This window comes from Sus scrofa, chromosome 2 (genome assembly GCF_054392235.1).
Source record: "Sus scrofa isolate SSC_HxYL_T2T_F1_AM1 chromosome 2, Sscrofa_HxYL_maternal_Yorkshire_Landrace_v2.0, whole genome shotgun sequence".
NCBI classification, from domain to species: domain Eukaryota; kingdom Metazoa; phylum Chordata; class Mammalia; order Artiodactyla; family Suidae; genus Sus; species Sus scrofa.
The window spans coordinates 136335037-136355511 of record NC_139384.1 but is presented as its reverse complement, the minus strand read 5'-3'; the positions used below and the strand labels follow the sequence as shown (position 1 = coordinate 136355511).

General features: G+C 44.3%; 1 protein-coding gene across 1 annotated transcript; it reads left to right on the top strand.

Annotated features, from left to right (window-relative positions):
- The first annotated feature begins 1736 nt into the window (after positions 1–1736).
- LOC146405709 (uncharacterized) lies at positions 1737–13038 on the top strand. Its single transcript, XM_085011729.1, has 6 exons — positions 1737–1851; positions 2858–3035; positions 5801–5999; positions 6174–6294; positions 11292–11425; positions 11858–13038. Exons 1-6 carry the CDS (start codon positions 1737–1739, stop codon positions 12956–12958), a joined length of 1848 nt encoding a protein of 615 aa, XP_084867855.1. The 3' UTR covers positions 12959–13038.
- The last annotated feature ends 7437 nt before the right edge of the window (positions 13039–20475 follow it).

Genomic DNA, 20475 nt, shown 5'->3' with positions numbered 1-20475 from the left:
TTCTCCAAGTTCACAGGCCTCGGAGTTCATTGGAACTGTATGGCGAAAACACAGCTTGGAGACCTCATTTATGAAAATTCCTTTAAACCTTTCACCACTTTGACAAATCCAGTCCAAGTTCACTGAGCCAATTCAAAAGTAGCTCTCAGGCTTTTTATAGGTTTTCAATTACACCAACACAGCACACCAGAGCCGTCATGCTGGACCAAGGACGCTGCACTTACAGGGAGGCACAAGTTCTTTTGTAAGAGACTCAAATGAAAGCAAGAGACCCCAAACTGGAGCCAACAGAGGAAAAATATTGTCTGTCTTGAACCATCCTTGACTTATTAAAAAGGGATCTTCAAATTACTTAAAGATGGCCAGTGTTTAGTTATTTACAATAGGATATAAGGTTTGATTTTTTTTCTTAATTTAAAAATTACTTTGTGAAAATACTGGCAGCTACTTTGCTCTCCAACTGTTTCAAATAGGTTTTTTTTTGTATGTGTCTTTTTAGGGCCGCACCTGAGGTCCCCGAGCTAGGTTTCGAATCACAGCTGTAGCAGCCAGCCTACACCACAGCCACAGCAACGCCAGATCCAAGCCACGTCTGCAACCTACAGCACAGCTCACGGCAATGCCAGATCCATAAACCACTGAGCGAGGCTAGGGATCAAACCTGCATCCTCACGGATACTAGTCAGATTTGTTTCCACTGAGCCACAAAGGGAACTACAGTTTTTTGGGGTTGTTTCTTTTTTCAAGAATGGTTCAAAACATTTTCTGTATTTCACCCTCCTCCTACACCATGTGTGACAGCAGAATTTACTTTTCCCTGTACATACTCCGAGAAACAAAACCCTCAAGCAGGTCAATGAGCTTTCCAGGTTGAGACTGGGAGTCAATGGTGAAATGGAGGTTAGGCCTAATTCCACTTCTATTTCCACGTACCCTTTGAGTGGGCCCAGAGTAACCGTATTCCTTTCTGAGACAAGAAGCCCTTCTGAAAGTGCTTATATGTCTTAACAGATGAAACACTAATATTTTCTTCCATTTCCAAACTTCGAATTTATTTGAATACGTGGTTGGTGTGGTTTTACGCAGTACCAATCTTTGAGACATGGTTAAATGAATTATTTTAAGTGACATTTATCACTAGAGGTAAAGTAGATAAGCGAGCATATTAGTTGGTGGGGAGCACCTGCAAAATTTAAATACTGGATGTGCAAAGGCCAATTTACTCAAGCTATAAATCACCCCTTCTCTCTAAAACCACTGGAAACATGGAGAAAGCTCATCATTATGACTCTAACAGCTCCCTGATTCGGGCTATTCCTTCTTTTTATATTTAATGTTCTAAACTCAGTTGGCCTTTTTTATAATCTCAGTAGGAAGCTTGTTCAGTGGGTGAGTTTTATTTTGGTGTTTGGTCCGTCCTGTTTTTTTTTTTTTTTTTTCCTCCTTCCTGCTAAATAAGACCATTATCATTTAACATGCAGAACTACAGATAAGTTCTCCTAGAATTTAATATTAGAGGAGGGAAAGCCTTGAGCTAAAGGAAACAGGCCGAAGGGCAGCACAATTCTAGGCTGGAATGTCCCCTTCGACACCAGAGGCTCCCTCAGTCTGACTCAAGCATGGTTCTCTGGCACTAGGCAGGACCAGGGTTGAAAGGCAGGAGGCAGGGCTGGGGAGGGGAGCCCCCAGAGACCAATCCTTGGAGCTCCTGAGGCTACAAATAACCTTCCCCGTCCATGAATGCTTTCAATGTTGCAAATGCCAACTGCGGGCCTCCTAAACACTGCCCCCTGCACTCAGGACAGAAAGATGACCGACACATTCCCTACCCTCAAGGGCTCGGGTTCAAGAGTACCAGCAGCTAAGTACAACACCCCCTGGAACAGCAAAGGCACAAGCTAAGCGCTGGGGGTTGGGGGTGGCTGTGGCCGAGTCTGCCCCTAGGCCTCCCAGGGCCTCCTCAGAGGCCCGGCCTGCAGGCCAGCATGTGAGCCACCAGCCACACGTGGAGACAGAGCACAGCAAGTGTGGCTTGTCTGAGTTAATGCAATATACCCCAATTTCAAAGAGTTTGGGGGAAAAAAGAATGTGAAGAATCTAATTAATTTTTTTTTAACACTAATTACATGGGGAAATGCTAATAGCTTGGATATACTGGGTTAACTAAACCATTACCAAAATTAATTTCATCTGTTTCCTTCTACCTTTCTTACTGTGCCTACTGGAAAATCTGAAATGACCTAAGGGCTCGCATTCATAGTCACAAGCAGACACTTGGAGAAGAAAACTCTGGAGTCTGTCTTGAGAGCAGGTGGGTGAGTGGGGAGAAGTGATTCATGGAAAAAGAGGAGATGAGCCACAAGGGAGCCCACAAGGGGCTACAGAGGGAGCAGAGCTGGCGGTGACTTCTTCCTGAAGAGCACTGACCTGCCAGGCTCATCTACAGCAGAAAGGCCACAACATGAAGGCCAAAACAAAGACCACAGTCACATCACGAAAAAATGAGATGCAGCCTGTGGTTTACAGGGAGCCCTGCTCTGCTGGGGACCAGACCAACTAGGGAGCCCTGTCTTCCCCCTCCTGTGGCTTGTTGTCTAGTCACTCTGCTTGCTCATCTGCAAAGGGGGGCCTGCAAGGAACTGCTCTGCTGTGTCCCCTTTACCCTGTTGATTAAGTCTCTGGAAACCTGAAGTTCTCTCAACACCCAAGGAGAGACAGAAAGGGCAGAGAAGTAGAAACATTTTGGACTTGAGTTGCGAAGCTGCAAAGAATGGAAACTTGTACAGAAGGAACCCTTTACACTTCCTTTTTCATCCAACACGTCACACTTTAATCTGTTAGCCCCCTTCTCCGCTAGATGTGAGCCAGGTGCAAGTGCCAGGAGGTCAGGAACCATATCTGTATGCTGTGGTGACCACAGCATTGAGCGTGAAGCCCGGCCAACTGCAGCCCAAAATAAACGTCTGTGGATGGGCTCAAATGGAGAACATGCAGCCACCTGCGTTGTGGAGGCTCTGCTGCGTTAAAGTGCCCAGGTGTGTAAAGGGCACTCAGGAATGAGTGAGGCTCTCACCCAGGGATGGTCAAGCAGCCATTCTGCATCCCTCTATGGGCACGTTCTGCTCTGCGTGGGGAAAAAGTGGTGACAGGTGGCGGGGGACAGCGAGCTGAGACCTTCCCAGCCCTCGTCTGCTCCTGGCACTGGAAACATGCCTGGAGGCTCCAGGGGCCGAAGCAGCCGCTTGACCTACTCAGCTGAAGGCTGAGGGCAGTCAGGGCTGACAAGGGCTGGGCGTTTCCCTGGCCAGGTCTCATGTCTCACTTGGTGAGATGAATGGGCATGGAAACCAAGAGAAGGAGCAGTGATGCAGATCTGGGCTCTGCATTTAATTCTACGCTCACCACTTGGCAGCCGGGAGACGAGTACATTCCTTCTCCGAACTTCATTGCTCATAGCTTAAAACAGGACTCATCATGCACGTCTTAGGGGGATAGTGGGCTCTGAGGTGCTGTTCAGAAAGAGCTGGCACATGGTGAGCGCAATAAATGGTTGCATGTGATGCATGGTAAACATTCAACAATGGCTATTATCATTCTTCCAAATTTCAGCTTCTAAGCAAGGTTTTTAACCTGGAGTCTGTGGAGCCCCCAGGAAGTCCACAGATGGAAACCCTTGAAACCAAATACAAAGTGGTGTGTGCGTGTGTGTGTGTGCGTGCACATCTTTTTTCTCTAAGGAAAGAATTCCATAGCTCTCATCAGAACCTCAAAAGGCTCTCAGACTGAAAACAGGTTAAGAAACATTCTTAAGCTTCTGTGGCTTCCAAAGTGTTTAGCTCATTTTGTATATCTCTGGTATAAATTTCTGCATGATCCTCAGAACTAAGCCTCTTCCATGCCTGTTCAAGAGGCCTACATTTTACACACAGCAGCACAACTTCGGTGAGAGGCGTTTATTATCTGGCCACAGCAGAATCACTGGAACATGCCTGCAATTTCTAAGATAGAAATTCATCTTATTTTCAACCACGTACAGTACTAAAGTCCTTAACCTCTTTACACACATCTTTTTCCATAGTGTTTCTGACACAACTGATGGCCAAGGGAGGCAGCTGCAATGTTTGACTCCTGGGAAGGGGTCACGTCATTTTAGAACAACCACGAAAACATATTGGATGAGTTGGAAGAGCCCAATTGGAGACTGGGTCTACCCCCTCAGCAACCCAGATGAGTGTCTGGCAACTATGCAAGGTCCAAGAAGAAGGAGCCTAGCAACAAGCAAGCTGCTTCCACTCTTGGAATGTTAGTTTCCGGGAGTTCCCATTATGGCTCAGCGGAAGCAAACCCAACTAGTATCCATGAGAACATGAGTTCGATCCCTGGTCTCACTCAATGGGTTAAGGATCCAGTGTTGTGCGAGCTATGGTGTAAGGCACAGATGTGGCTCGGATCTGGCATTGCAGTGGCTATGGTGTAGGTAGCAACTGCAGCTCCAATTTGACCGCTAACCTGGGAACTGTCATATGCCACTGGTGCAGCCCTAAAAAGCCAAAAAAGAGAAAAAAAGTTTCCTCATATGGAGAAAAGGGGTGATAATAGTAATAGGTCCTACCTGGGGCTGTTTTGAGGATTCAATAATAATAATTGTAAGGCATCTGGTAAATGCAGACAGGAAGCACCTCACAGGTATTAACTATTAGATATCCTCTTAAAGGGAGGAAGAAAAATTATTCCTCATCTGATATCTGAGCCATGGATTCTAGCCCTGAGATTAATTTCTGGTCACTATATTTTTCCACCTCTCTCTTAAGGTAGTTCTTGGTGACCAAGCAGGAAACGAGCACACCAACAGTTGGGAGAATTGCTGCAAAAGCATCCAAGTAGCAATTTCAAAGAGAACCTGCTCTTCATGTCCAATATGTTTTCAGATGCAAATGTGAGAGTCAAGTTAAAGGAAAGAAAATAAGCCTAAAAAATCGTAGGATGAAGGTGAACAATTTAGTACACATATTTCATTCATTTAGAAGTCACTGTGCGTATCTGATGTGAAAGGCACTGTTCTGAGCACAGGGATACACAAAGACAAGAAGGCACTCAGGACATTCGGAGCAGCAGGAGAGACAGACAAGCACACCCAGTGCTGCACCACAGGGTCAAGTCCAATGTAGGGACTAGGTAGGAGGATGTGTTCAGCAAAGAGACAACACTTGGGTTGTCTCTGAAAGGAAGTGTTCACTAGGTCAAGAAAGGAGAAGCAATATTCCACAGAGACAAAAGCACATGCAAAAGCATGAAAATAAGGGAGAAAATGGATAGCTGGTGCTCTTGATGTTATGTAGGCCAGCACAGCATGGGGAGAATATGGGCAGCTCCAAGAAGTCTTTGCTGCACACCCTACCACCCATCCATTCACTGTGACACACAGGAGGCAGGGCATATCATGGGGAACCTCGGAATTCATGGCCATGAACTTGGACTTCTTCTCCAAGGCTATGAAATTTTGAATAGTTCTTTTTTACTGAGATACAACTGACATATAACATTATATGTTTCAGGTGTATAATACAATGATTTGCTATTTGTATAAACTGTGAAATGATTGCAAAACAAGTCAACATCTATCACTATACATAGTATCAACTCTTGTGATAACTCTTAAGATCTACTTTCTTGGCAATTTTCAAATATGCATGCTATTATTAACTTTGGTCACCAGGCTGTATATTATATCCCCACGCCTTATTTATTTCACAGCTGGCAGTATGTACCTTTTGACCGTGGACTCATGGTTTGATTTTAGCTACTTGTCCTTTAGTAAGAGCACTCAGGCAGCGGTGAAGAGGATGGCCTGGCAGCAGAGAGACGGGAGGCAGCATCTTAGACGTGACTTAGGAGTGAAGCAGGGAAGGTCTGAACTCACGGGGGAAGGGGGGAGAAGAAGATTGAGAGATGATGCAGCAGGCCCTGCTGATGACTGGGTGGAGGCGGAAAGGGAGAATGTCAGACCAGGACCATTCAGGTTGATGGCTCAGTGGCTTATTGAAATATGCTCTGTCCTCCAGGGAAAACAGATGCAGCAGCAGCAGCAGATACCTGCTATTTCTGCTTGCAGACTCTACTCTCTCTTCTTTTCAATATGTTCTCTTTAAAAACCACGCATTCTCTGCTCTCAGGTCATGTGTTTTAGGACCACATTCCCAGGTACCTCCTCCACTCCCCCGCCCCGGCCCCACTCCTCACACAGACCTCCCTCCCGGTCCCCAAGGCTCCAGGACATCAAGGGCGAGCCAAGCAGTATGTGCCCAGTCTCAGGCCATAAGAACTGGTTTGGGCATGGGCATATGATCAAAGCGGTCTAATCAGAATTAATCCTGAATTATTCTCTTTTCCCACAGGGATTATGTCTAAAGCTGCTCATGAACATTTACCACCCTGAAGAAGACAGAAAATCAGAAGTGGATCTTCCCTGAACTTTTCCAATACGGGAGCCAGGATATGCCCCTTCCTCTCTGAACACTGGGTTTCTGTGACTTCCTGACAGAGTCCTGACAAATACAAAACATAGAAACAATTTTTTTTTCCCAAAAAAAAACTCAGAGTCTTGGAGTTCCCATCGTGGCACAATGGTTAATGAATCCGACTACGAACCATGAGGTTGCGGGTTCGATCCCTGGCCTTGCTCAGTGGGTTAAGGATCAGGCATTGCTGTGAGCTGCGGTGTAGGTCACAGAAGCGGCTCGGATCCCGCATTGCTGTGGCTCTGCAGTAGGCCGGTGGCTACAGCTCCGATTGGAGCCCTAGCCTGGGAACCTCCATACGCCGAGGGTGCAGCCTCAAAAAAAAAAAAAAAAAAAACAACCCAGAGTCTATTTTTGTAAGTGGTGGATTATAAAGACCTATATTGCTGTGACACCAGTATCTTAAAACATGCATAACTATAAAAGGCATTTAGGGACTTTATAACAAAATCTTCTGTGAATAATGAAAAGCCAGACCCAACTGCTTTAGGAAATGTTACTACAGCAGATAATGGCACATTCACTCATTAAGTTAACATTTACTGATTATCTTCAAGGTTCTTAGATGTGTGCCATATAAACTGGAAAAGTATATGCCCGGGTCTGAGCTGGTCCATCCAAGGCTCTTCCCTAAAGAGCAGCTGTGTGTGCTGTTCGTGCTGTTCAGACTAAATTGTGTGATGTTAGCTAGGCCAGGTGTTTCAGTCTGGCCCCGCAGCTGCGCTCAATGGTAAGAACGCCACCTGAGTTTCAGACTGGCCATGTATAAAACAAGGCTGGCAAAGCAACACCTCCACTGAGCCTACAGGACGTGTTTTGCATTCCTCTCCCCTCTAATAAAACATCCACTGACGTTTATGGAGAAGCCTAGATGACATCGTGCCAGGCTTTCTCCTTCCTCTTCTCTCCATGAGAAAACCCCTCCACTGGCATGGGTTTCACTCTCATTCGTGCACTGACATCTCTATGTGAATATGCCCACACTGTCACCTCCTACCCTACTTGCTTCCCAGTGGCTGGGCCCAAATAAATCTTCAAGTGTTCGTCTCTGGCAGGGACTGGTTGGTTGTGCCACTCTGTGTCCAATTCCGACAGCAGTGCTCCCATGACCTTCGGGGAAGCACCCACCTGCTCCTGAGGTGAACTACTTTAGTGGGGCTGTCAGTCAAGGCTTCTGGCTCACCAGTGTGCCTGCCACTCACACTCGGCCAAAGATGTTCTCCTTCCTGCTATGCTAAGTCCAAGGGCAGACCTCCAGCTGCGTGCCTCAGGAAAAAGAACATCAGTTCCTACTCCCTAGGCCTCCGGAGTAGTTTTGTTTGTATCCTGAGAGGGATTCTGAATTTCCTTTGACCAATAGGATATCCTCCAGGTTGCATTTTGTTTTCTGTTGCTTTATGACTAGAGAAACTTAACTATATACAATCCACTGCGATTTAAATACTAAACAATAGTAATGGTCATAGCATGCTCCACTGCTTATAAAGGACTTTCACATTCAATTTATCTCTTTTAATCCACCTTCCTGGAACTGAATTTTTCTCCTCCCCCCAAATATGTCACTTATTGATTCCTCTATTTCTCACAACAGCACAATCATTCTTTTAGTCACTTAAGCCTTTTTAAATCTCAGAATGATTCTGACCCTAGGCTTTCACTAACCTTTTATAATCAATCACCTAATCCTAAATATGGGATCTTCCAGATTGATTCCTTCCTTTCCACTCTTTGTCAGAGCCTTCTTCACCTTCCAGCAACGAATTATGATGCAGCTATCAGCCTACTGTCTCCCAACCATCCTGACGCCAATGGCAGAGCATATGGCTAAAACTCTATTATCACTGTCTCTCCTCGTCTATGTATGGTTTACAGAATAATGATTATAGGACAATGTTTTATAGGGGCAATTTCCTAACCTCATTTTTAGGCCATCTACAAGTACACTATCTTACGGTACACTATTCCTCAGCAGAAAACAGGAACAAGTGTTTCATAGATGTACTAGATTGAAAAAAAAAAAAAAAAACTACAATTTTTGGCAGCTACCTCTGATTGCTAAGTGTTTTTTTTTCAATACCCCTTGAATCTGTGATTTGTGATTTGATTTGGCCAATGGAAGGGTAGCAAATATAACACAAGCAGAGGCTTAAAAATCACCTTGAACTGGGGTTTGCTCTTTCACCGCTCTTGGAATACGGCTTGTCTGTCATGTAAAGAAGCTCAGGACCATCAGAATGGGAAGCACATGCCCCCGTGACCTGGCCCAATAACTGCAAGACATAAATGAGGCCATCCTAGATCAAACTACCAGCCAACTGAAGATGTCTGAGGAATTCAACCAAGACCAGCAGAAGAACCACCTAGCTGAACCCAACCTAAACTGCCAACCACCAAATCACAGGCTCAAGAGTTGTGTTCAGCAACTACATTTGGGTGTGATTTATTACACAGAAATGGGTAACTGATAAAATCTAAGCAGATTTGGTTATGTTCTCTTCGGAATTCCTTTTCAATGATTATTCAGTGTCTTGGGTGCTCAATCATACAATAATTTCTTTCATGTTTCATGCCATTACTTCCATTTTTCATGTGTCCTATTTCACCCCTTGTAAGTTCCTTGTGAAGAGACTCTGCATTTTGTATTTTTATACTCCATGTATATGCACAAAGTATATACACAATGGCTGTTTAGGAATCAATCAGTAGTTTTCTAGGGCCCAGCTGTCAATTACAACAATAACATTCGTCATTTCAACACATATTTTGATCAATTCAAAAAACTTAAAAAAAGAGCTGATAAGATCAAGCCATAAAATAAAAATCTAGTAATCTAACCTAGATATCTAGATATCTAACCTAACAGTATAATACTGTGCATCATATAGATCATATTAGTAGACATTTCATTGATTCATTTCTAGAAATATTTCCAAAAAATTATTTCTTGTAAGTGGAATCCACACCAATTTAAGGGGCACAAGGAAACATGTATATAAAGGTAAAAGTTTCACAGAAGCAAATATTTGATTTTCACCAGGAAATTATTTTTCTCCCAAGACAAAAATTTCTCCTGTGTGGTTTGCAACCCTAATCTGACAGACTGCCAAAAACAAGGCTTCTATTCTAAGAATGTCACTCATTCTCTTGTTGCTGTTCAATTAGATTTTGCATTTAAAAGAGAAATTCCCTTGTGTTTCTAATAATGATGCACCTGCTCCTTGGGAAATTTCCTCTTTTGACAAGGAATGCCTTCAATCTGGCAAGAAAAACAGCTCCAGGCTTTCTCTGATAATATCAAAGATCATTTGTTTGTATTAGATGTTTATGTGGGTTTCCCTCCTCTTAAGCACAATAAAACACTGCTACAATTCCTTCCAAAACAACAGCACACACAAAGTTTCTTGGCCTCTGTTATGTGTTTCCACTGTACACCTGCACCAGCACAACTGCTGGGAATTAGCAAAGCTGTGACACAGTAGACGGAGAAATTCATCTGCTTTAGTCCCTTCCTTTTGGATCTTAATACATGGTAAATGTCAAATCAATAAATGAAGCATCATCTCAAAGCTACCATCTTGTAACCTTTCCTCATGAAATGCATGCTATGGAGACAATGCAATTTATATTCAAAATTGTACTGCTTATTTATTTTGTGTGTTGGGGGGGGGGGACTCTACGTGCAGCAGCTTGACGTGGAATCTCAATTCCCAGTCCAGGGACTGAATCCAGGCCACAGTGGTGAAAGTGCCAAGTCCTAACCTCTAGATCACCAGGGGACTCTCTTGTATTGCTTGTTGTTTATATTTTATTTCTACTTGAGATGTCCAAAGATCCTTAAGAGAAGCACCATATTTTTTCTTTCTGGGTCTAGACCTGGAACTTGTACATATTTGGCTATGGGTACTCTTCAGTTACTGTGGCCGTCCCGAGTGATTTCTGTGATGATGATGAAAATGTCACACCTGTTCAAATAGCTTTAAGGACACCTTAAAGCTGTCTCCCCAGACTCTAACCATGCTGAATGCAAGCTAACACTGAGATACATCAGAAATGCCCAACAGACCTTTTCTCCTAGATGCAAAGTCGTTTCCACACTGCCTTCCTACACCTTGTCCTCTTTGCCTTTTACAATTTCAATATGGACAAATGAAATACAGAGTTCAACCCAGTCCCAACTGGGACGTCTGCTCCGTAATAAGAGAAATAGGTTTTTGCCTTCCTGCAGATTCAGCAAGGAAAAGCCTGTGCTTGAAAATTACGTGTTTAGAGTGACACCTTGGAGAACTGACATACTCTGCACACATGTAATCCTCATAAACCTCCCCCGACAGCCCTTATTTCATTTTGCAAACTGCACCCTGGCCGGGCTCCACAGCACGTGGTGTGTGGTGAGACTGTCCTGCAGTGGTTCTTCCTTCCTCTGGGCTCTTTGATGGACACTTGTCAGTAAGAGCCAAGAAAAGTAAGACCCAGCCACGAGCAAGTGAAAAATGGCCCCGACAGTAAGCTTCCTTAATTAACTTTCCCAAGGAGAGCCTGTTCCCACAGGAAAAAACACCACGTTTCCCCCCTCCTGGCGGTCCATTGAAAATGAGCAACAATGCTGTTGCCTTTTTGTTTCCTAAAGACTTTCTTCCCTGCGAGCAGTAGCGTGTTCCTCAAAGAATGCTAGTATTTCCTGTGGAAACTGTATGGCTGCCAGTAATGGCTCGTAATTTTCCCTCTTTTCTTTTCATAAAAATGAAATAAACAAAACGTGGCATTTCACAATAGCCAAAACACCAGTTCACCTCACTTACCACCTGCAGATGAAAGTCATCACCAGGAGAGAAGCCAGGAGAGAAACACTCCCGGGTAAAATTGACTCGGAGGAGCCCGCGGACGCAGGACAGCGCCAGAGGGTGGCGGTCGGAGCCTGGGCAGGACCGGGCATCCAGGGGGCCGCGGGAGCAGACGAACGAGGAGGGGCTCCCCTTGGGCCATAGCATCCCCAGGCGTCCCTGTTTTGCTATTACTATTATTGCTGTTGGTACTGTTGATATTACTAGTACTTCGCCCCCTGGTTATCTCGGCTCTTAGAGCCGCAGCACTGCCCATCCCTGCCTCCCATGCGATCCGAGGTGGCAGCAAGAATAATAACCACAAGAAACGGGCAAATGAAAAGAACAATTCTTTGGAAATTGAGGAGAGGGTTGTTCCCCCCTCTTCCAAGGAGACCAGCCTCTTGGCAGCCACCGCCGCGGTTACTATAGAGACCTCCCCCCTAACCCTTTCTGCAGAGGCGCCGCCGCAACTGGAGCAGCTGGGACTCGCGGCACAAAGGGGGCCCGGAGCTCTAGGGGAACCGGGGCGATACCCGCTCGGGTCGCCCGGTGCAAACTTGGAAAGGCTCAGCCGCCCGCGCCGCCGCCCCCAGCTACCCCGCGGCGCCCGCGGGGGACCTGGACTCACCGGGGGCGCCCCGCGCTGCGGCGGCTGGAGAGCACGGACCGACGGACGGACAGACGGATAGACGGCGGCAGCGGGAGCAGGAACCGCCGCAGCAGGAGCGGGCGGACGGTGGAGGCGCTGCCGCGGCCCCACTACGTCACAATGCGGCCGGGCCTCCGGCGCTGCTCCCCGGGCCCCCCAACGGGCGCGCGCGGGAGGGGGCAGCCCCGGGGCGGCGGGCGCGGGGCCGGCGCGGAGGGACGCGGAGCGCGGCGCGGGCTCACAGCCGGGACGGGGGCGCGGCCACCACTGCCTGGGCTGCGGGAGCCGCCGCGCCCTCCCGCTGCCTCGCGCCCGGCGCCCGACCCCCAGCCGGCGAGCACGGCTCCTCCTGGCTACGACCCTCCACGCCCTCCCCGCGGCGCCCCCCGTGCGGCCCACGCCCGGGCCGCACCGCCTCCTCGCCCCCGACCCCCTCCCCCCCGCGCCCGCGCGGGTCCGCGAACCTGCTCTTTCTTTACCTTTGGCTCCTGTACCTCTGTTGCCTTTGCGGCTCTTCAACTGGCCTTCCCCTCTCCTCCCCTCCTACTTTTTGCCCCCGCTTCCCCCTTTCTCCTCCGCCCCCCACCCCCGCCTGGAAGCCTCACCCCCCCGGAGAAAAAATCGCCCCTCACCGTGATCCCGGCGTCAACCGCTGCCACCTCATTGGTCCCCAAACCATTCCAGGGTTTCAGCCTCAGCGAGGAAAAGAGACGCGAGAAGGGGGGAAACGGAACATGGGCACGGTCCTGGGAAACTGCTGTGCTTCAGGAGCCCTTGGCAGAGTGGGGTTTTTTTTGTTGTTGGCACAGCCTTCAGCTCCCAATCTTCCCCGCCTGCACACCCCACCCCACACCCCCGCTCGCCCACCCTCGAGGATTTCACCGAGGAAAGAAGGGCAAGGGGGGTTGCCCGGAATGTTCTGTGCCCAAGAGTGGGCGGTGCATGGAGGAGACTTTGGTCTGAACTAATGGCTTTTTAATTCAACTACATTCAATACCCCAACGGCCCTGCAACAGTAGTAACTTTACTCTTACCGTTTCTTTCTTAATTGGGAGGGGGTGGGGAGCTGCTGGGTGAGGCTTGGGCAAGTCAGCGGTGGTGACTGCTTCTTTCCTTCCTCATTTCCGAAATGAAATCAAGAGGAGTGGAAGCATTTATGCTAACATTGGCTTCCGATCATCTCGCTTTTGCCCTTTGGAAAGCTTTAAATGGTTTTTAAGAAATCCCTTTCCCAGGAGAGATGTCTCAGAGAAGCTCACTCAGCAAAGCCATTGAGGGCCACGCTCTTGCTCCTGGGTGTGGCTGCTCGCCTGAAGCTGCTCCAGAGAAGAGTGTAAGGAAGCAAGTTCTCTGTGCTTAGGGGCATTCTCTTTACCCTCTCAGTTCCAAAAGACAAGAGTGGCGTCACAAACCTGGGAAATTCAGCCCTATCTGGGTTAAGGGCAGTGGGGTAGTGTATTATATATATGTAAGAGTGTCATTGAAAACATATAACCAATTAAAAAAAAAAAAAGCAAAGGACCCGGTTGTTTAAAAACTGTGGTCCCCTGGATAACTAGCATAATACTGCATGCAGCGCCTGTGTAGTTCAAGGGCAGCTTTGTTGGCATTTCAGGAAAGAGATCATTGTACGATTGTACTGTTTGGGGGACATGGTCAGGCCATCCTTGCCCTAGACCTACTTGGACAAGTACAATAGTCACTGAAATAAGGACTATCTTGAAGGCCAGCAAAAGACATTGCACATGCTTTTAATTCCAATTCTTATTGAGAAACTAAATTTCTCTCTGCTTTTTCACATAAATAGCCAAAAGCCTGTTCTGCAGTGTTGTAATTTGTTTATTATAATTTGTCATATATGAGATTTTAAGTACATACATGGAAAGTGGCTTCACAATTTTAAAAATACACATTATCCCTCAGAAAATATAAAATCAGATGACATCATATGGCACTAAAAAATACTTGAAAATATTGGGTTTAATTCTTTCACATCTGGTTAAAATAAAAATGCTTCTTTTTTTTTCTTTTTTTTTTTTTTTGCCTAGTATAAACTCTGAGAAAAGCACATCTTGCTTCCATCCATTAGATATGGATGGAATTGGTGTCACCTTTGATATGTTCTATACGCAAACATACTTTTATTGCCACCCGTTAAAATATGTTGACAGCTTTCTTTTTAAAAATCAAATTTTAACTTATTGAGGGAGTAATTTTTTGAGAAATTATAAATGGCTATCTCCTTGCAACTGCCCTAAACTCTAGTATCTGTCCTGGTAAGACGAGTGTTAACTCAGTGTAAATGGTTCAACAAGAAGGGGCTTGATTATGTTGCGTGGACAGAAAATGAGTTGTCCCAGGAAAGAAAATTCTGGGGTTTTTTTTGTGTGTAACCAAAGGAATAACATGCCAGAGTCTAAAAGAACAATCTTTAAGATATTGTTACAGATATTTTCCCATTTTTTATAGTCATTTTGTTATGGTTTATTCTAACATGTTTTTGATTACATATTTACCATTGTTTCCATGTGATGATTTTTACACTGTGATTTAAACATACGCATATACACATTTTCCCACATAGGCGATGAGTTTGCTTTTATTTGGACTGTTTGTTGGTTTGCTTCTCCTGGACAGAGTTTTGCCAAATCCTAAACCACAAACTGATATACCAAAGTCTGGAAATAGTGAAGTAATTGGGTTGAAACAGAGCTGCTAGGTTTTATATGGGATGGCAAGAAAGCCAGCTTCCTCAGCATTAGGTTGACTTTTTAGCAAGCTAATAAATGGCTCTGCCTACTCCTTCAGTCGCTTCTTACTACCAATTAGTCTGATACTCAGTTCTCTGTTCAAGCAGCTGCCTCCTTAGGCTAGTACGAACTATGAGATGGTTTAGCAGCTTTAGCCACTAGATCATTTCCCCCTTTTCAGAATTCCCATGCCTCTCACAACATGGAGTGTGCAACTCTTAGAGCATTTAGCATAATTCTGCTTCACGTCATTTCTTATCCCCTACTATTTAATCATCAGTTCCCGTCAAATGCCAGGGAGTTCATACTACTCACATTTGGATCTTCGACACTGAGCAGATTTTTAAATTCCAGAGTTAGCTACTGCAAACAATTAGTACAGAAGTTCATTTTGCTGTATATCATCTGCCAAAGAGCTGCCATGTAATTATTCATTCAATTATTACAATTAAACATCTGCCTCTTTCTTTTTACCCAGTTTGCATAATATATTTTTTATTGTGCTACAAAAATTGGATAAACCTGCTAAAACACTGCCAGTAATCAAACAGACATTAGTCTTTTTTTTTTCCTATTCTTTAAGTGTAGATTTGCTTAATAAAACATTCAATTCTGCATTAAATGCTCAGATTTTTAATTCTCACTGCCGAGTCGGGATCAGTGAAGAGAGCCCTGCTTAAAGTCCTTTCTGATTTCTGGTTGGGACCTATAGTTCAATTGGGCCAGACTATTCTTTTATTCCAGAGTCAAGTTTGCTTCATTTGCTATAAAATGTCTATAAGTGACTATAAAATATGTGTATCAAGAATCAAATAACACTTCTTATGCCAGTGTGATTATTTCAGTCATGATAGATGACGTTATGCTGTGGTAACAAACACTCACCCAAGGAGTCAAAACTTACATAGGTTATTAAAAATGTATTTCTTGCTCTCACTATGTAACAGTTCTAGGTCAGCTGCATCTCTGCTTCATGTCTTTTTCACTTTAAGACTCCAGCCTAACGAAATAGCCACTAACGGCCACATTCTGGTCATTCTAGTGAGGGAAAGAGAATCCAGAGGTCTTATACCAGGACTTCAGTGCTCCAGCTCAGGAGGTATATATGTCATTTCTGTTCAAACTCATTGGCTGGAACTAATCATGTGGCTCCACTACTCACAAGAGGACGAGGAAGTGTATCCTACAATATACCCAGGTATTTGGCAAATAAGATGAGGCGATATGAACATATCACCCTTCACTTTAGATCTTATAAAATAGGAGAAAATTCTGTCCTTTACAAAAAGCCATAGAGCTGACATCTGGAAATAGGTGATGAACAGAAATATAAATTCCCCAACAGTTTTAATTTCTCAAATAATTGCAAACTCAAAAGCAAAGAAGTATGTCTGACGAAGAATGATTAGGAGCCCAATTTTCGAATATTTTTAAGTTTCACAGAGCAAAGAATAAGGATAGAAACATGTAGTTTTACCCAGTTTTCCACCTGGTTATAGGACATCCCGCATGTTCTTCCACTTCCTTTACCCGGTACATACGTCCTTATCTTCAACTTCTTAGACAGGGTTCCTCTTTGCTACGCCTGTTGGTCTTTGTGTCCCGAACTGAGTGTGACTTGAATTTAGCATTCCCTGCCTCACTTGTTTTTTATGGTCATTTCTTCAGTCTCCAAGTGTTTTTTGTTTGTTTGTTTTTTGGTTTTTGTTCCCCCCTTCGATATTTCTTCTTTTCTCTCTTCTTGGAGCAAGTGTTAGCCTTTTGCTTATCTTAGCACTTCTAAAAAAGTTACAATTGGGGAGGGAGGTGAAATTCAAGGCCAGCAACTTAGCTGCTTATGATATACGGCAACTATAGCAACTTTAATGAAAGATCCAATATAGAAGAAATGGTATGCATCTTTAATCTGATTCGCTGAGATTATCCTAGGCTTCCATTTAATCCTATTACTGTGCTTACAGATCATTGGGCATTTTGTCATTGGTATTTTTAAATAGAAAAAAAATTCAACCATGTGCGAAAATACAATCAAGTGATGAGTATCTGGCCATGTGTTCTGAGGCAACCTGGGGCAAAAACACCAACTATCCATGAAGATTAACGGGTTTTTGGTAAATCAACTGATTTGAGACCATGATCTTTTTCCCTGTCCCTTCTTCCATAATGAGCCATCAATAGGGAGCAAGAGCTGCTGTAAAGCTGCTGGGATTTCTAGAGGAGCTCTGGATTCAAATTTTATACAAGTTTCAGGCTGGATTTAAAGACACTTCTTTAACCCAGTAGCCAGACTTGCACAGGTTTGAGCTTTATCTCCCTAATTGACTTGGGTTCACTCTTCTCCTTGACTGAGAGACCTTCTGCCCATTCTTAAGCTTCAGTTTTGATTGACAAGTATTATTTCTGCAGCAACCTGAGCCCAGTGGCCTGATCTCTTCCCATGGACTGCACCCACTCCATCTTTAATAGGTGACTTTTTCCCTGGATAATTTTAATGGAAAGCCATTTCCCTCCCTGGGGGCTTGATGCCTTCAGATTTGTTTGAAGTGATCTTCCTTTGGGTCCTATCACATCTCCCCATGTGTCCACTGATGCCTCCAATCTGAATCAGTTTGCAGTTGACAGTGGTGGAATCTGCCTGAGTCCAATGATCCCAGCAATGACTGAGACATGCCCCCACCTATTTGTGTTCCAGGAAATGGCTTACCACAAAGAGCCACCCCCCCCCCACACACACATATGGCTGTGATAAAACTCGCAGCCCCCTCTTTCTCATGACTCCATAGGATTCGTGCATGACTCCCTTGTTTACCTATGACAAGGCCAGACACACACTTTCCCTTTTCTGCCTGAACCTGCTGACAAGACCAGACCCAGACCTTCTAACTTCCCATTCTCTGTCTCATGAATGAATTGCTGAGATTAGAACTGTTTGTCCCTCTTAAACTTGCTAGACACAGAGAAAAACATTTCCTGTTCAGCTAACTGACCTAGACTTCCTCTGATGACAAAATGATCCCAATTGTAAGTCACCCCACCTGTAACTTGTCTGTTTTCCCTATAAAAGCCCAATGTAACATCACCACCCCTCCTCTTGAAACACTGTGATATACAGATTTAGGGTGCTCTTCCTATTGGAAGAGCCCGAATAAACTCAATCATACTTGTCTGGTTTTTGTCTTTAATACCATCCTTTCCTCCTTTTAAATTCTAGTCTCTTTTTTTTTCATCTTCATTAATGGCTACTCCAGTCATTGATGTGAACCAATGACATGGATCTGTTATTTAACCCTAAAATGGTTATTTCTAAGCAATCTTGCTCATACAACATTTTTATCTCTAAGAAAAATAACACTTTAGAAAAAAAAATGGAGAGTGTTTAAATCCTTCAAATTGTACAGCCTAATTACTCAACTTTTTCTTAGGTTTCTTTTTTCTCTTGGTGAAATAAATAGCCCTATATCAGAAGTATTCAATTTAGTTTGGGATAAATGATCAGCATACTTGCTTTTATAACATGACATGTGTATATATAACAGTATCTTAGTTATTAAATACTCAGCCATAGCATACTCTATGCTATACCAAGGGATTGATATATTTTTCAGAGCTGCCAAATTAACAGTCTGCCTGCTGGGTTATACTACTTTCCAACTTGGGCCAAGAGGACAGATACTTTCTGAAATGTAGGCCTAGGATGAATGGTTTCAACAACTGATGTATCCCACAGATTAAGGACCTCTTAACAGAAAGGGAGGGAGGGGGAGCAAGAGAGAGCAAGCGAGCGAGAGAGAAAGAGAGATAGACCCCCTCTCAGAGGGGGCACCTGTAGCTTTCCTCCTGGGAATGATTCTCTCCTACTGGTCAATGTGCCTGAAACCAAACATTATCTGAGGCCATCTGATCCTGACTGCAAATCGTCCTGCCTTGTTCCATTTCCAAGGGAAAAGAGAAAATTCCCTTAAGACTGGGGAACTATGGCTGGGAGGTCTTGTCAAGTTCATCTTCTATAAACATGGAGTAGTTGTAGGCAAAGGGCACATTTAGATACCAGAGATTTCACACGTGTGCATAAAGAGATTAAATTTCTAACTGGAGGTTTTGGTATTTGAAATGAACTTGAGGAGGTTGTTTTAAAAAGGAATGCAGGTCAGCTGAGTGTGGTTAAATGATTTGAAGAGGAACGCAGGTCAACTTCCCCGAACGCCATGCCACGTTTACAGGGACCTGCCACGGTTGCAGAATATGAAACCTTGAAAACACATTCCATTGATTACTTATCAGCTGCAACCAAACTGTATATTGCTTTTTTTTTTTTCTTTTTATGACCACACCTATGGCTTATAGAAGTTCCCAGGCTAGGGGTCAAATCAGAGCTGCAGCTGCAGGCCTACATCACAGCCACAGCAACACCAGATCCGAGCCACATCTTCGACCTACTCCACAGCTTGCAGCAACACTGGATAGATCCTTAACCCACTGAACGAGGCCAGGAATCAACCCCACATTTTCATGGCTACTATGCTGGGTTCTTAATCTGCTAAACCACCACAGGAACTCCTAAACCATATATTTAATTGCATCCATTCCTACAGTCAACTACTAAGTCTCTCTTCTATATTTTCATAATGATTTTACTAGAGCCTATAATTTCTGCTTTGAATATTACTATGATATATATGTACTTGGATTCAGAGTTTCTATTGTCTTTACAAGTAATTCCCCTTTTGTGTCACCTATTCTACCTTGACACCAAAAACAGACATTTGGAGATAACTACATAGCTCTACCGTAAATGATGCCTATGACTATGAAATGGAATAAAGTAATTTAGATTTTATGAGGATTAAAGCTATAAAGTCTTTGACTTTATCTTTAAGTTGCTCCTAGTAGATTAATAGAACAGAAACTTTTCCCCCTTGGCTAAGCCATGCCAAGATATTAGAATTGGTTACCTCTAAGTAGCAGAAAAAAGTGAATCAAATGCATAAGTAATTATAATCCCCAATGTTTCAAGCCAGAAAAAAAAAATCCTATTTCCAAACAGCTTATTTCCAAAAGAAAGACTAGTTCTGAAAATGAAGTAAGAGTTTCAGTCTTCTTAGATATGACTGTTCTGTGAGTTTTACATTCTTCCACAAATTTATAGCTTCCAGTTCCAATTCCTCAGCCTGGAGACATATGGTCCTCTTTAGAAGAAAACAAGGAGAGAAAAACTAAGTATATATTGAACTGGATGAGAAAAGCTGATGGCTGATGAAAAATGTTCCTTGTAAATCATGGGAAATGTTTTAAAGGTGGTTTGAGGGAATAATAGAGAAAGATGTAATTGTTGATAGACTAAATGCTTTAAAACTCAAAGTTCAAAGTAGCCCTATAGTACAGAGGTTAATTACACAGATCTGGGAGTCAGTCTTCCTGGGTTTAAATCTCACCCTTCCTTCTTTCCACCTTCAAAGTTATTTCACGTGTCTGAGCCTCAGTTTCTACAACTACAAAATGGAATGTTGGAGTGCCCGTCCTGGCTCAGTAGAAACAAATCTGACTAGGATCCATGAGGACACAGATTTGATCCCTGGCCTTGCTCAATGGGTTAAGGATCCAATGTTGCCATAAGCTGTGGTGTAGGTCACAGACCTGGCTCAGATCTGACATTGCTGTGGCTGTGGCGTAGCCAGTGGCTATAGCTCTGATTCGACCCCCACCCTGGGAACCTCCATATGTCACAGGGCAGCCCT